We start from the raw sequence: 17500 nt of genomic DNA on the forward strand, positions 1-17500 counted from the left end.
TGACACTGGCACATGGGTATAGCCAGAGGAGGGCTGGTTATAGGGTTAGGGGTATCTGCATCAGTATAATAACACCCTGCACTATATAATGACACAGTAGTGACACTGGCACATGGGTATAGCCAGAGGAGGGCTGGTTATAGGGTTAGGGGTATCTGCATCAGTATAATAACACCCTGCACTATATAATGACACAGTAGTGACACTGGCACATGGGTATAGCCAGAGGAGGGCTGGTTATAGGGTCAGGGGTATCTGCATCAGTATAATAACACCCAGCGCTATATAATGACACAGTAGTGACACTGGCACATGGGTATAGCCAGAGGAGGGCTGGTTATAGAATCAGTGGTATCTGCATCAGTATAATAACACCCAGCTATATACAAAGACACAGTAGTGACACTGGCTCATGGGTATAACCAGAGGAGGGCTGGTTATAGGATCAGTGGTATCTGCATCAGTATAACACCCAGCACTATATAATGACACAGTAGTGACACTGGCACATGGGTATAGCCAGACAAGGGCTGGTTATAGGATCAGTGGTATCTGCATCAGTATAATAACACCCAGCGCTATATAATGACACAGTAGTGATACTGGCTCATGGGTATAGCCAGAGGAGGGCTGGTTATAGGGTCAGTGGTATCTGCATCAGTATAATAACACCCAGCGCTATATAATGACACAGTAGTGACACTGGCACATGGGTATAGCCAGACAAGGGCTGGTTATAGGATCAGTGGTATCTGCATCAGTATAATAACACCCAGCGCTATATAATGACACAGTAGTGATACTGGCTCATGGGTATAGCCAGAGGAGGGCTGGTTATAGGGTCAGTGGTATCTGCATCAGTATAATATCACCAAGCACTATATAATGACACAGTAGTGATACTGGCTCATGGGTATAGCCAGAGGAGGGCTGGTTATAGGGTCAGTGGTATCTGCATCAGTATAATAACACCCAGCGCTATATAATGACACAGTAGTGACACTGGCTCATGGGTATAGCCAGAGGAGGGCTGGTTATAGGGTCAGTGGTATCTGAATCAGTATAATAACACCCAGCACTATATAATGACACAGTAGTGACACTGGCACATGGGTATAGCCAGAGGAGGGCTGGTTATAGGATCAGTGGTATCTGCATCAGTATAATAACACCCAGCGCTATATAATGACACAGTAGTGACACTGGCTCATGGGTATAGCCAGAGGAGGGCTGGTTATAGGGTCAGGGGTATCTGCATCAGTATAATAACACCCAGCGCTATATAATGACACAGTAGTGACACTGGCTCATGGGTATAGCCAGAGGAGGGCTGGTTATAGGGTCAGGGGTATCTGCATCAGTATAATAACACCCAGCGCTATATAATGACACAATAGTGACACTGGAACATGGGTATAGCCAGAGGAGGGCTGGTTATAGGATCAGTGATATCTGCATCAGTATAATAACACCCAGCGCTATATAATGACAGAGTAGTGACACTGGCACATGGGTATAGCCAGAGGAGGGCTGGTTATAGGGTGAGGGGTATCTGCATCAGTATAATAACACCCTGCACTATATAATGACACAGTAGTGACACTGGCACATGGGTATAGCCAGAGGAGGGCTGGTTATAGGGTTAGGGGTATCTGCATCAGTATAATAACACCCTGCACTATATAATGACACAGTAGTGACACTGGCACATGGGTATAGCCAGAGGAGGGCTGGTTATAGGGTCAGGGGTATCTGCATCAGTATAATAACACCCAGCGCTATATAATGACACAGTAGTGACACTGGCACATGGGTATAGCCAGAGGAGGGCTGGTTATAGAATCAGTGGTATCTGCATCAGTATAATAACACCCAGCTATATACAAAGACACATTAGTGACACTGGCTCATGGGTATAACCAGAGGAGGGCTGGTTATAGGATCAGTGGTATCTGCATCAGTATAACACCCAGCACTATATAATGACACAGTAGTGACACTGGCACATGGGTATAGCCAGACAAGGGCTGGTTATAGGGTCAGTGGTATCTGCATCAGTATAATAACACCCAGCGCTATATAATGACACAGTAGTGACACTGGCACATGCGTATAGCCAGAGGAGGGTTGGTTATAGGATCAGTGGTATCTGCATCAGTATAATATCACCAAGCACTATATAATGACACAGTAGTGATACTGGCTCATGGGTATAGCCAGAGGAGGGCTGGTTATAGGGTCAGTGGTATCTGCATCAGTATAATAACACCCAGCGCTATATAATGACACAGTAGTGACACTGGCTCATGGGTATAGCCAGAGGAGGGCTGGTTATAGGGTCAGTGGTATCTGAATCAGTATAATAACACCCAGCACTATATAATGACACAGTAGTGACACTGGCACATGGGTATAGCCAGAGGAGGGCTGGTTATAGGGTCAGGGGTATCTGCATCAGTATAATAACACCCAGCGCTATATAATGACACAGTAGTGACACTGGCTCATGGGTATAGCCAGAGGAGGGCTGGTTATAGGGTCAGGGGTATCTGCATCAGTATAATAACACCCAGCGCTATATAATGACACAGTAGTGACACTGGCTCATGGGTATAGCCAGAGGAGGGCTGGTTATAGGGTCAGTGGTATCTGCATCAGTATAATAACACCCAGCGCTATATAATGACACAATAGTGACACTGGAACATGGGTATAGCCAGAGGAGGGCTGGTTATAGGATCAGTGATATCTGCATCAGTATAATAACACCCAGCGCTATATAATGACAGAGTAGTGACACTGGCACATGGGTATAGCCAGAGGAGGGCTGGTTATAGGGTTAGGGGTATCTGCATCAGTATAATAACACCCTGCACTATATAATGACACAGTAGTGACACTGGCACATGGGTATAGCCAGAGGAGGGCTGGTTATAGGGTTAGGGGTATCTGCATCAGTATAATAACACCCTGCACTATATAATGACACAGTAGTGACACTGGCACATGGGTATAGCCAGAGGAGGGCTGGTTATAGGGTCAGGGGTATCTGCATCAGTATAATAACACCCAGCGCTATATAATGACACAGTAGTGACACTGGCACATGGGTATAGCCAGAGGAGGGCTGGTTATAGAATCAGTGGTATCTGCATCAGTATAATAACACCCAGCTATATACAAAGACACATTAGTGACACTGGCTCATGGGTATAACCAGAGGAGGGCTGGTTATAGGATCAGTGGTATCTGCATCAGTATAACACCCAGCACTATATAATGACACAGTAGTGACACTGGCACATGGGTATAGCCAGACAAGGGCTGGTTATAGGGTCAGTGGTATCTGCATCAGTATAATAACACCCAGCGCTATATAATGACACAGTAGTGACACTGGCACATGGGTATAGCCAGAGGAGGGCTGGTTATAGAATCAGTGGTATCTGCATCAGTATAATAACACCCAGCTATATACAAAGACACATTAGTGACACTGGCTCATGGGTATAACCAGAGGAGGGCTGGTTATAGGATCAGTGGTATCTGCATCAGTATAACACCCAGCACTATATAATGACACAGTAGTGACACTGGCACATGGGTATAGCCAGACAAGGGCTGGTTATAGGGTCAGTGGTATCTGCATCAGTATAATAACACCAAGCGCTATATAATGACACAGTAGTGACACTGGCTCATGGGTATAGCCAGAGGAGGGCTGGTTATAGGATCAGTGGTATCTGCATCAGTATAATAACACCCAGCGCTATATAATGACACAGTAGTGACACTGGCTCATGGGTATAGCCAGAGGAGGGCTGGTTATAGGATCAGTGGTATCTGCATCAGTATAATAACACCCAGCGCTATATAATGACAGAGTAGTGACACTGGCTCATGGGTATAGCCAGAGGAGGGCTGGTTATAGGATCAGTGGTATCTGCATCAGTATAACACCCAGCACTATATAATGACACAGTAGTGACACTGGCACATGGGTATAGCCAGACAAGGGCTGGTTATAGGGTCAGTGGTATCTGCATCAGTATAATAACACCCAGCACTATATAATGACACAGTAGTGACACTGGCACATGGGTATAGCCAGACAAGGGCTGGTTATAGGATCAGTGGTATCTGCATCAGTATAATAACACCCAGCGCCATATAATGACACAGTAGTGACACTGGCACATGGGTATAGCCAGAGGAGGGCTGGTTATAGGGTCAGGGGTATCTGCATCAGTATAATAACACCAAGCACTATACAAAGACACAGTAGTGACACTGGCACATGGGTATAGCCAGAGGAGGGCTGGTTATAGGGTCAGGGGTATCTGCATCAGTATAATAACACCCAGCACTATATAATAACATAGTAGTGACACTGGCTCATGGGTATAACCAGAGGAGGGCTGGTTATAGGATCAGTGGTATCTGCATCAGTATAATAACACCCAGCACTATATAATGACACAGTAGTGACACTGGCACATGGGTATAGCCAGAGGAGGGCTGGTTATAGGGTCAGTGGTATCTGAATCAGTATAATAACACCCAGCGCCATATAATGACACAGTAGTGACACTGGCACATGGGTATAGCCAGAGGAGGGCTGGTTATAGGGTCAGGGGTATCTGCATCAGTATAATAACACCAAGCACTATACAAAGACACAGTAGTGACACTGGCACATGGGTATAGCCAGAGGAGGGCTGGTTATAGGGTCAGGGGTATCTGCATCAGTATAATAACACCCAGCACTATATAATAACATAGTAGTGACACTGGCTCATGGGTATAACCAGAGGAGGGCTGGTTATAGGATCAGTGGTATCTGCATCAGTATAATAACACCCAGCACTATATGATGACACAATAGTGACACTGGCACATGGGTATAGCCAGAGGAGGGCTGGTTATAGGGTCAGTGGTATCTGAATCAGTATAATAACACCCAGCGCCATATAATGACACAGTAGTGACACTGGCACATGGGTGTAGCCAGAGTATAATAACACCAAGCACTATAAAATAATGTTTTTCATTTCAAATGTACCTTGGTGTCCTTCACTAAGGTCTGTACTTTGGAAATGTCCGCCACAGCCTTTGTCTGGGCCTATCCCTGATATATATAAGCCCTATGCAGTCAATTAGATGAAAACATGTTAAAGCATATTTATGCAATATCCATATTTAATAAAATGTTATAGTGTTATTACTGTAAATATTTCACATTCCAATGTTCTGCAACAGAATATGTTCTATGTATTTTTAAATAGATAATCCTACATATATCTGTGTATATCTATACCTATATAGAATAATTTATATATATATATATGTACTTTACTTAAATACCATCATATATTATGTATTTATGAATGCATCGAACATGTTCTATGTAAATGTGAAATATTCATATTTCATATCAGATGAGCACACTTGAGAAAATGCTATCAGGTTTACGTGAGAGTATGGTGTTTTTTTTCCACTTTTCTTTCTCCTTTGACTTTTATGAGGGAATACGTTAACACGGTTGCAATATTTGAAGTTTGACTTTTTGCACACAAGTGAAAACTTTTTACTTTCAACTTGTAATATGAGTGCTACCCGATGCATGAAATTAGCATTAGCGGCGGAGCGATAAATAGCACTCCACTCGTAATCTAGCCCATAGCGGGATATATTATTCCAGTGGAAAAGACTAATACATAAAATGTGATTGTGTTCGACAGTTTCCCTTTACCATTTCCCAGTTTTGCATAACCAAGACGGTTATATTAATATATTTTTTACCTCTATGATTACCTTGTACCTAAGCTTCTCCAGACTGCCCCCTTATTTCAGATCTTTTGACGGACTTGCATTTCAGAAATTAGTCTTAAATAACTCCACTGGAGTGGGCACAATGTTATCTATATGGCACACTTGAACAAACAATACGTTTTTAGCTATTCACAGTTAGACTGTGAGATAAGAGGGGGACTGCAGAGTCTAAGAAATCAGCCTATGAGCCTACCTAGGTTTAGCCGTTAAAAAAATAAAAATAAAAAACAAGACACAAAAGCAAATTTGACGTTAAAAGTAAATTGGTAAGTTGTTTAAAATGACATGCCCTATCTGAATCATGAAAGTTTAATTTGGACTTTACCGCCACTTAAAATGAGAAGTCCTCACTACATCAGTTATGGCCACAGATTAATATTTGGGCTGCATATAAATTTATGGCTATAAACACACAAATAATGATATATTTCCTATTAAAGTCCAGTGGCACAGGGACAGATTTCTGTATGGTTGCAGGGTACCATCTGTCTGCTGCTCTCCGCTCCTTACGGCTCTTCTGCGTTGACTTAACCCCAAAGCACACATTATTAGTAAGACTTTTACTTGGGGCCACTTGTCACCTTCAGGCCACCAGTTAACCATACATGCTTTGCACTGTATTCAGGCAAATATTTAACTTTATCTTTTGGATACTTTAAAAAACATGTAAAATATTTTAGGGGGGAAAAAAAAAATTAAGCTAATTTCCCTATAAATATGTTAAAAAAACAACAAACTTTTGGGTCAACATACAGAGAAACTGATAATTATAGCAAATTGCCAGGGTTCAGACTCTCTAAACAGATGGATGATGAATAAACTGCTTATTTGCTTCCTTCACCATAGGTGTCACTTTCCTATGTAGCAGTACTTGGCATCCACCTCTTATACTTTTGTACTGATCTTATGTTTTTCAGGCTCATCTTGTTGCCGCTTTTGAACAAAGCCTAAGTAATATGACCATAAGACTGCAGAGTCTGACAATGTCTGCTGAGCAGAAGGTGCGTATACACAAAGTTCTACAACAGTGTCTTTAACAGCTACACTTACCATTATTCCGCTAGCACAGCATGATTATTAGCATTATTTATTTTTTATGTCTGCTTTTCCTGTAATTTACCACTTAAAATCATGGGGTAATGAACCCTGCACTATGAAGTGATTGCTTGGTCAGTTCAGGAGCTGATTTATATCTGACCCTTATTGGACACAGCAAGCGAAATTAGATTCCGTAATGAAACAATATGTCTCTGGACTGCAAAGCAATGCACATTTTGCTAGTAAAATTGTCACAATGGAAATCAATATGGCTAAACCTCTGTTTAACCAGCAAAAGCTGGTTACAGTAGAGATCTCCGCTGTCGTTATAGTGATATGGCCAGAATATTAACAGCCACCTTATCAGGCTGTCAACTGGAATTTATATTGACCAGGCAACAGATGAATTAAACACCAGGGGCGCAATTACTTATACGGCGCAGGCTTCAGCGCAAGCTCGGCAACCCGCGCCACCCGTAATTTCACCTTGCACATCAGGGTATTACATATACCCTGCCGGCAGCTCATAAAGTGCCGTAAGTCTGATAAACTAGCGATGTCCAGAAATGAGCGTAAATACAAATTTCTGGAGTCGCCAGTGAGAGAAGTAAAGAAAATAACAAATCTCCCGTAAAAGTCTAATACGCCTCCCAAAAATAAGCCCGACACATAAAAACCCCTATATCCGCAATCCACCTCTCACTACTAATAATAAATGTATTAACCCCTAGACCGACAACCCCCCACAACGCAATAAGTCTAATTAAACTATTAACCCCTATATCCGCCATCAAGCCCACACCGCAAGTAATAACTAAATTATTAACCCCTAAATCCACCATCAAACCTAACACTACTAACACTACTTTAAAAATACAAATAAACTAAGTATACATTAAAGGGACAGTCTAATCAGCATTCTGGAGTAGACTGTCCCTTTAAGCTACAATTACAGAAAATTAAAAAAACTAAGATTACAGAAAATAAAAAAGAAAATTACCAAATTTTAAAAAATTATAACTAATCCCTATGAAAATACAAAAAGCCCCCCCTAATAAAAACACCCCCTACTCTAATAAACTACCAGTAGCCCTTAAAAGGGCTTTTTGCAGGGCATTGCCCCAAGATAATTAGATCTTTTACAAGAAAATACACAAAGCCCCCCGCTAACAGTAAAACCCCCCACCCACCAAAGCCCCCCAAATAAAATAACCGAACACTTAAAACCCTAAACTACCCATTGCCCTGAAAAGGGCATTTGTTGGACATTGCCCTTAAAAGGGAATTTAGCTCTTTTACTGCCCACCCGATCTAAATAAAATAAAAAAAAAAAACTTAAAAGTCTAAGCCCCAGGTCGCTACTCACCGTTCCTGAAGTCCGGCGGAGAAGGTCCTGTTCCAGGCGGTGAAGTCTTCTTCCAAGCGGTGACCGCTTCTTTCTTCTTCCTGGAACATCCTTTGCGGAGCGGAGCTGAAGACCGGCGACCCTGGAACTGAAGACTGCCGAGCCATGGAGCGTGGAGGAGCCTCTTCGTACGATCTTCGCCGCAAACTGGATAGAGAATTCAAGGAACGCGATTAAAAATGGCGTCCCTTGAATTCCTATTGGCTAATTTGATTCTTCAAATTCAAATCAGCCAATAGGATGAGAGCTACTCAAATCCTATTGGCTGTTCAAATCAGCCAATAGAATGAGAGCTACTGAAATTCTATTGGCCGAATTGAATAGCCAATATAATTTCAGTAGCTATCATCCTATTGGTGTTTATAGGTGTTTATTTTTGCAGGCATTTTCGGGAGTTAAGGTGCTCCCATACTCAGCACAAGGCCTGCTACGGCTGCCTTTTATGGCGAGGTAAAAATGGAGTAAGATTTCTCCATTTTCGCCACGTAAGTCCTTGCGCTGGATATTGGATACCAATTTGCTACGTGGTCCTATGTTAGCCTATGGGAGTAAAAATTGCAGGCGACGGGTGAAATATACGTCCCGCATTTATATGCGGCGCTGTATATAGGATAACAAAACCGCTTTTATAGAACGGCTTTTGCGGGCGACACCGCATAAGTAATGGGGCCCCAGGATTATGGATGCAATTCTATAAACATAATAGTCACTTGAATTTCAGTCTGTATTTATGTGGAATTAATGCATGCTAAACCGTTTGTTTTTCTGTTTTTATGCTGCCTTTTTATATAAAATATTGAGAGAGCACATTCACACAAAAAACAAACCTCTCCTTACGTCTTCAGTTTAAAAAAGTTGGTGATCATATTTATTGCAGATATTAAAGACATTGCTATGTAAAAACTGCTTGATTTAATGTTTTTCCAAAACCTAGGTTACAAGTTGGAGTAAACAAAGTTTGTTTATTTTTTACCTACAATAAAGAAATATTAAATGTCCCTTGTAAGTTTGATGTGCTAGCTTGTAAGTCCATTGTATCCACCTCAGTGATTCTAGATACTGTTGTAGGTCCTGTAGATGTTAAATAAAAAAATGCCATTACTTATATCTTCTCAATGCTTTGGCTGCAGGATTCAGAGCTGAACGAATTACGGAAAACCATAGAGCTCCTGAAAAAGCACAACGCTGCTGCCCAGGCTGCCATAAACGGTGTAATTAACACACCAGAGCTCAGCTGTAAAGGTAAGACACGTATCACGCTAATTGCAGATCTCTAAGGGACTCCTGTTGTTCTGTTTCATTTCTGATGCAACTGTCCTCCAAGAGGTAGACTCACTATGTCTGTAAGAAATGGCACACAATCCCCTCAAGCTGAAAACAATATAAACTATTCAGCTGAGCAACAGAAACGCCATTGGTGTATATTGGCTCTCACTATAACTAAACCAATGTGTTACATTATTTCCAGATGAAACGTTGTTTTATATATATATATATATATATATATATATATATATATATATATATATATATATATATATATATATATATATACACAAAACACGGACGGGAACTGCACTCTCATACTGGACCGGGTACACATCCCATGACCCTGCAACATGCTCAGCCCTGGGTGCCACTGGCACTCACAGGAAGTTGTGTTGCTCACAGAGTCACAGGCAGTTAACCCCAGTCAGGTCTGGGTGCAAGAACCATAGGGAAATTACAAAACAAATTAATACAACACACAGAGAAAACCCAGCACTCACTTACAAGCTCTTAGCTAAGATTTAAAAGCAAAAATGGAAAGGTTAGTTACCGCATCTGGCCAAATGGGACAAGCCCAGGTACCTCGTCAAGGTCCTATATATATATATATATATATATAAAATTTATTAAGAAACTCAATCAAAAAACAAACTGCGCTAACCGAAAATTACTATAGGCTTCAATCGTATGCACTGTTTAAGACACTCTTTCTATTACAAAGCTGGATATTCTAAACGCAGATTCTGTCAAAAAATAATTGTCTTAATACAACATTGAAAATTTAATAGCCTTGAGTATAGGGCAAAATTTAAAATATATACAGTAAATAAATATGTCTATGTTTCACAACTCTATCAAGTAGATATATATGTTATTAAGGGAGGATTTCTATGTATCACAACTCTATCAAGTAGATATATATGTTATTAAGGGAGGATTTCTATGTATCACAACTCTATCAAGAAAATATATATGTTATTAAGGGGGGATTTCTATGTATCACAACTCTATCAAGTAGATATATGTGTTATTAAGGGAGGATTTTCCCAATTGTTCCCAGTATTATACTGACCATAAATCACCTTTGTGACTCAGAGAGTATGGTAGATCCTTTGTTGAAAGAAACCCTTTGTTTCTACTGGATACAAAGTGTCTCCTGTTTTCTTGAATTCGTGAGTGTTCAGCCAACAACGACACTGGAAACAGAAGAACACAAAGAGCGCAACCACGACTCAAGGTAAAATGTTTAATATCTTTACTCTGAGCATATAATAAATTGCACTTACAAGAAGATTAAAATAACAACGCCTTTGGAACAACACTCAGTCTGTAATTTCCGGTTTCTGAACAGCTGATCCTGCTTCCACCTCCGTACACCTTTAGCGTGGGAAGTCCGTCACTGGCAATATCGAGGTACGTCTTTTTATCCCTTGAAGTAGCAGTCTAGACTGGGACAAAGCTACAGACATCACTGCTACTTCAAGGGATAAAAAGACGTACCTCGATATTGCTGGTGACGGACTTCCCACGCTAAAGGTGTACGGAGGTGGAAGCAGGATCAGCTGTTCAGAAACCAGAAATTACAGACTGTGCGTTGTTATTTTAATCTTCTTGTAAGTGCAATTTATTATATGCTCAGAGTAAAGATATTAAACATTTTACCTTGAGTCGTGGTTGCGCTCTTTCTGTTCTTCTGTTTCCAATATATAATTTATTAATATTATTTTTATGTTTGTGAGGCATGTTGCTGTCCATTCATAAAGAGTCCTGCTTATCAGCCACTGAGCAATTGGGCCCTAAAAAGAAAGTAAAGTTAAAAACACATATTTACAGCTTACTACTACAGTTTATTAACAAATTTGCTTTGCTTTCTTAGTATCTTTTGCTGAAAACCATAGCTATGTAGACTGCACTGGAGCTATCTGCTGCTTGGTTACTGCACATATATGCCTTTTGTCATTGGCTCACCTGATGTGTTCAGCTAGCTCCCAGTAGTGTATTGCTGCTCTTGAGCCTACCTTAATATTTTTTTTCATGAAAATAGTATTTTAACTTTTTTAAATAGTGCTGATTCATATGTGTTATAGACCATCTTAGGGTTTCAGTTCTTTTAATTTTCTTCTTGTTGGCTTATGTGAAGGAAATGGGACATCCCAGCCCCCTGACTTACGGATCCGAAGACAGCATTCATCAGATAGCGTATCCAGTATTAACAGTGCAACAAGCCATTCCAGTGTCGGCAGCAACGTTGACAGTGATTCAAAAAAGAAGAAAAGAAAAAACTGGGTAAAGCACATTTACCATGTAATAATGTATTATCTAATAGCAATAGAAGCAACATGGTCCTATGCACGGAATACACTGGAGCTTTCTGAGCCAGCTATACTTAAACAACACCTTTGTATGTTATTCTGTAATTAGCAGATAACTAGGCAGATGTATGTGGCTAGAGTGAAATAGAACAGAGATTCCAGAACTATGTTCCATAGAACCCTGAGTTTCATTTATGTTATTAGATGTACCATTAGCAACGTACCCTGTGCATCACTTGTTGCATGGGTCTTCTAGGTAAGACCTGTCCTGTTAAGCCCTCATAAGGCTGTCAGACAGCCAAAAAGTGTTATCATTATTGTTATTATTTAGTTGTAAAGCACCATCAAATTCTGTAGGGCTTGGTACAAGTAGGCGTACACAATGACGCTGATACATTGTGAGAGAAAAAAGAAATACAGTAAATAAAAACAAATAATATATTATAAAACGGGGGAAAACCCCATATGAAGAAGTCTGCGGATGTGATCGTACAGTCTTAGGAAGCAGATTTAGGGTGTTGGGGAGGATAATAAAGGGAATTGCAGAGTCCTGGGGAGGAGCAGGTCCTGATGCTCCAACAATACATTTTAAGTTCTTAACAAATCCAAATAGATTATATTGCTCTTGTAAACATTGCAGTGCTGAAATGAGAACGGAGATCATTTACCTATAAATTCTGTTACATTGTTACCAACTTGTGACTTCTTGTTTGTGTTTATATTCTTTGTATCATATAAACAAGGTTCCTTGTGGGGGTGGAGTAAAGGTATAGGGCACACTTTTTTTAATTTTTACTCTTTAGTTTAGTTAAAAACCCTCATTTCTGCTTTTAATAGTCTTTTAGTATTTAATTCACCAGTAGTAATTCCTGCTCCACTGCTACGCAATAACATTTTTACCTGCTGGTTTACTGCACTGTATTGCACATTGTGTGCACTTTTTACATATATATATATTTATATAAACTTGTGTGTGTCTGTGTATATATAAGTGCATGTGTGTGTGTCTCTGTGTGTGTGTGTGTGTGTGTGTATATATATATATATATATATGTCTGTGTGTGTGTGTATATATATATATATATATATATATATATATGCCTGTGTGTGTGTGTATATATATATATATATATATATATATATATATATATATATATATATATATATGTCTGTGTGTGTGTGTGTATATATATATATATATATATATATATATATATATATATGTCTGTGTGTGTGTATATATATATATATATATATATGTCTGTGTGTGTGTGTGTATATATATATATATATGTCTGTGTATATATATATATATATTTCTCCAACATTGGTGTGTCCGGTCCACGGCGTCATCCTTACTTGTGGGATATTCTCTTCCCCAACAGGAAATGGCAAAGAGTCCCAGCAAAGCTGGTCACATGATCCCTCCTAGGCTCCGCCCACCCCAGTCATTCTCTTTGCCGTTGCACAGGCAACATCTCCACGGAGATGGTTAAGAGTTTTTTGGTGTTTAAATGTAGTTTTTATTCTTCTATCAAGTGTTTGTTATTTTAAAATAGTGCTGGTATGTACTATTTACTCTGAAACAGAAAAGGATGAAGATTTCTGTTTGTAAGAGGAAGATGATTTTAGCAGACAGTAACTAAAATCGGTTGCTGTTTCCACATAGGACTGTTGAGATGAAGTAACTTCAGTTGGGGGAAACAGTTAGCAGACTTTTCTGCTTAAGGTATGACTAGCCATATTTCTAACAAGACTGTGTAATGCTGGAAGGCTGTCATTTCCCCTCATGGGGACCGGTAAGCCATTTTCTTAGTCAAAAACAAACAGAATAAAGGGCTTATTATGGGCTAAAAAACTGGTAGACATTTTTATGGGCTAAATCGATTGCTTTATTTGTGCATATTATTCAAATTTAGGCTAACAATTGACATTTATAATCTTGGGGAACGTTTATAAAACGGCAGGCACTGTATTGGACACCTTTTTCAGTCAGGGGGCCTTTCTAGTCATAGACTGAGCCTCATTTTCACGCCATTAATGCGCAGTTGTTTTTTGAGAACAGGGCATGCAGATGCATGTGTGTGGATCTAAGAATCTCTGAAAAAGCTTCTAGAAGGCGTCATTTGGTATCGTATTCCCCTCAGGGCTTGGTTGGGTCTTAGCAAAGACTGTATCTGGGACTGTATAGGGGTTAAATTGAAAAACGGCTCCGGTTCCGTTATTTTAAGGGTTAAAGCTCTGAAATTTGGTGTGCAATACTTTTAAGGCTTTAAGACACTGTGGTGAAAATGTGGTAATTTTTGAACAATTCCTTCATACTTTTTCACATATTCAGTAATAAAGTGTTTTCTGTTTGAAATTTAAAGTGACAGTAACGGTTTTATTTTAAAACGTTTTTTGTGCATTGTTGACAAGTTTAAGCCTGTTTAACATGTCTATACCTTCAGATAAGCTATGTTCTATATGTATGAAAGCCAATGTGTCTCCCCATTTAAATTTATGTGATAATTGTGCCATAGCGTCCAAACAAAGTAAGGACAGTACTGCCACAAATAATGATATTGCCCAAGATGATTCCTCAAATGAGGGGAGTAAACATGATACTACATCATCTCCTACTGTGTCTACACCAGTTTTGCCCATGCAGGAGGCCCCTAGTACATCTAGTGCGCCAATACTTATTACCATGCAACAATTAACGGCTGTAATGGATAACTCCATAGCAAATCTTTTATCCAAAATGCCTACTTATCAGAGAAAGCGCGATTGCTCTGTTTTAAACACTGAAGAGCAAGAGGACGCTGATGATAATTGTTCTGTCATACCCTCACACCAATCTGAAGGGGCCATGAGGGAGGTTTTGTCTGAGGGAGAAATTTCAGATTCAGGAAAAATTTCTCATCAAGCTGAACCTGATGTTGTGACATTTAAATTTAAATTACAACATCTCCGCGCACTGCTTAAGGAGGTGTTATCTACTCTGGATGATTGTGACAATTTGGTCATTCCAGAGAAATTATGCAAGATGGACAGGTTCCTAGAGGTTCCGGTGCCCCCCGACGCTTTTCCTATACCCAAGCGGGTGGCGGACATAGTAAATAAAGAGTGGGAAAAGCCCGGCATACCTTTTGTTCCTCCCCCTATATTTAAGAAATTATTTCCTATGGTCGACCCCAGAAAGGACTTATGGCAGACAGTCCCCAAGGTCGAGGGGGCAGTTTCTACTCTAAACAAACGCACTACTATTCCTATCGAAGATCGTTGTGCTTTCAAAGATCCTATGGATAAAAAATTGGAAGGCTTGCTTAAAAAGATTTTTGTACAGCAAGGCTACCTTCTACAACCAATTTCATGCATTGTTCCTGTCACTACGGCAGCGTGGTTCTGGTTCGAGGAACTAGAAAAGTCGCTCAGTAGAGAAACTCCATATGAGGAGGTTATGGACAGAGTTCACGCACTTAAATTGGCTAACTCTTTTAGGTAAAACTTTATTTGGACCTGATTTGAAAGAGATTATTTCAGACATCACTGGGGGAAAGGGCCACGCCCTTCCACAGGATAGGTCTTTTAAGGCTAAAAATAAGCCTAATTTTCGTCCCTTTCGCAGAAATGGACCAGCCTCTAATTCTGCATCCTCTAAGCAAGAGGGTAATGCCTCACAACCCAAACCAGCCTGGAAACCAATGCAAGGCTGGAACAAAGGTAAGCAGGCCAAGAAGCCTGCCACTGCTAACAAGACAGCATGAAGGAGTAGCCCCCGATCCGGGACCGGATCTGGTGGGGGGCAGACTCTCTCTCTTTGCTCAGGCTTGGGCAAGAGATGTTTAGGATCCTTGGGCGCTAGAAATAGTTTCTCAAGGTTATCTCCTGGAATTCAAGGAACTACCCCCAAGGGGAAGGTTCCACAAGTCTCACTTATCCTCAAACCAAATAAAGAGACAGGCATTCTTACATTGTGTAGAAGACCTGTTAAAGATGGGAGAGATACACCCAGTTCCAATAAAGGAACAAGGAATGGGATTTTATTCCAATCTGTTCGTAGTTCCCAAAAAAGAGGGAACGTTCAGACCAATTTTGGATTTGAAGATCCTAAACAAATTTCTCAGGGTACCATCGTTCAAAATGGAAACTATTCGAACGATTCTACCCACCATCCAGGAAAGTCAATTTATGACTACCGTGGATCTAAAGGATGCGTACCTACATATCCCTATCCACAAGGAACATCATCAGTTCCTACGGTTCGCTTTTCTGGACAAACATTACCAGTTTGTGGCTCTTCCATTCGGATTAGCCACTGCTCCAAGGATTTTCACAAAGGTGCTAGGGTCCCTTCTAGCGGTTCTAAGACCAAGGGGCATTGCAGTAGTACCTTACTTGGACGACATTCTAATACAAGCGTCGTCCCTGTCAAAGGCAAAGGCTCATACGGACATCGTTCTAGCCTTTCTCACATCTCACGGATGGAAGGTGAACAAAGAAAAGAGTTCTCTGTCCCCGTCAACAAGAGTTCCCTTCTTGGGAACAATAATAGATTCCTTAGAAATGAGGATTTTTCTGACAGAGGTCAGAAAATCAAAACTTCTAAGCTCTTGTCAAGTGCTTCATTCTGTTCCTCGTCCTTCCATAGCGCAGTGCATGGAAGTAATAGGATTGATGGTTGCAACAATGGACATAGTTCCTTTTGCACGAATTCATCTAAGACCATTACAACTGTGCATGCTCAAACAGTGGAATGGGGATTATACAGACTTGTCTCCAATGATTCAAGTAGATCAAAAGACCAGAGATTCACTCCGTTGGTGGCTGACCCTGGACCATCTGTCCCAGGGAATGAGCTTCCGCAGGCCAGAGTGGGTCATTGTCACGACCGACGCCAGTCTAGTGGGCTGGGGTACGGTCTGGGAATCCCTGAAAGCTCAGGGTCTATGGTCTCGGGAAGAGTCTCTTCTCCCGATAAACATTCTGGAACTGAGAGCGATATTCAATGCTCTCAGAGCTTGGCCTCAACTAGCAAAGGCCAAATTCATAAGGTTCCAATCAGACAACATGACGACTGTTGCTTATATCAATCATCAAGGGGGAACAAAGAGTTCCCTGGCGATGAAAGAAGTGACCAAAATAATTCAATGGGCGGAGGATCCCAGGAGTGGAAAATTGGGAAGCGGATTTTCAGAGTCGTCAGACATTTCATCCGGGGGAGTGGGAACTCCATCCGGAAATATTTGCCCAAATAACTCAATTATGGGGCATTCCAGACATGGATCTGATGGCGTCTCGTCAGAACTTCAAGGTTCCTTGCTACGGGTCCAGATCCAGGGATCCCAAGGCGACTCTAGTAGATGCACTAGTAGCACCTTGGACTTTCAACCTAGCTTACGTATTCCCACCGTTTCCTCTCATTCCCAGGCTGGTAGCCAGGATCAATCAGGAGAGGGCCTCGGTGATCTTGATAGCTCCTGCGTGGCCACGCAGGACTTGGTATGCAGACCTGGTGAATATGTCATCGGCTCCACCATGGAAGCTACCTTTGAGACAGGACCTTCTTGTTCAAGGTCCATTCGAACACCCAAATCTGGTCTCCCTCCAACTGACAGCTTGGAGATTGAACGCTTGATTCTATCAAAGCGTGGTTTTCAGA

General features: G+C 40.9%; 1 protein-coding gene across 1 annotated transcript in view; it reads left to right on the plus strand.

Annotated features, from left to right (window-relative positions):
• The window catches only part of LOC128636275 (neuron navigator 2-like), a 474377-nt gene that overhangs the window by 419568 nt on the left and 37309 nt on the right, over positions 1-17500 (plus strand). The window contains 3 exon segments of the mRNA XM_053689311.1: positions 6750-6833; positions 9406-9517; positions 11685-11830. Coding sequence (XP_053545286.1) covers positions 6750-6833; positions 9406-9517; positions 11685-11830 — 342 coding nt within the window.

Source organism: Bombina bombina, chromosome 7, assembly GCF_027579735.1.
Source record: "Bombina bombina isolate aBomBom1 chromosome 7, aBomBom1.pri, whole genome shotgun sequence".
NCBI classification, from domain to species: Eukaryota; Metazoa; Chordata; class Amphibia; order Anura; family Bombinatoridae; genus Bombina; species Bombina bombina.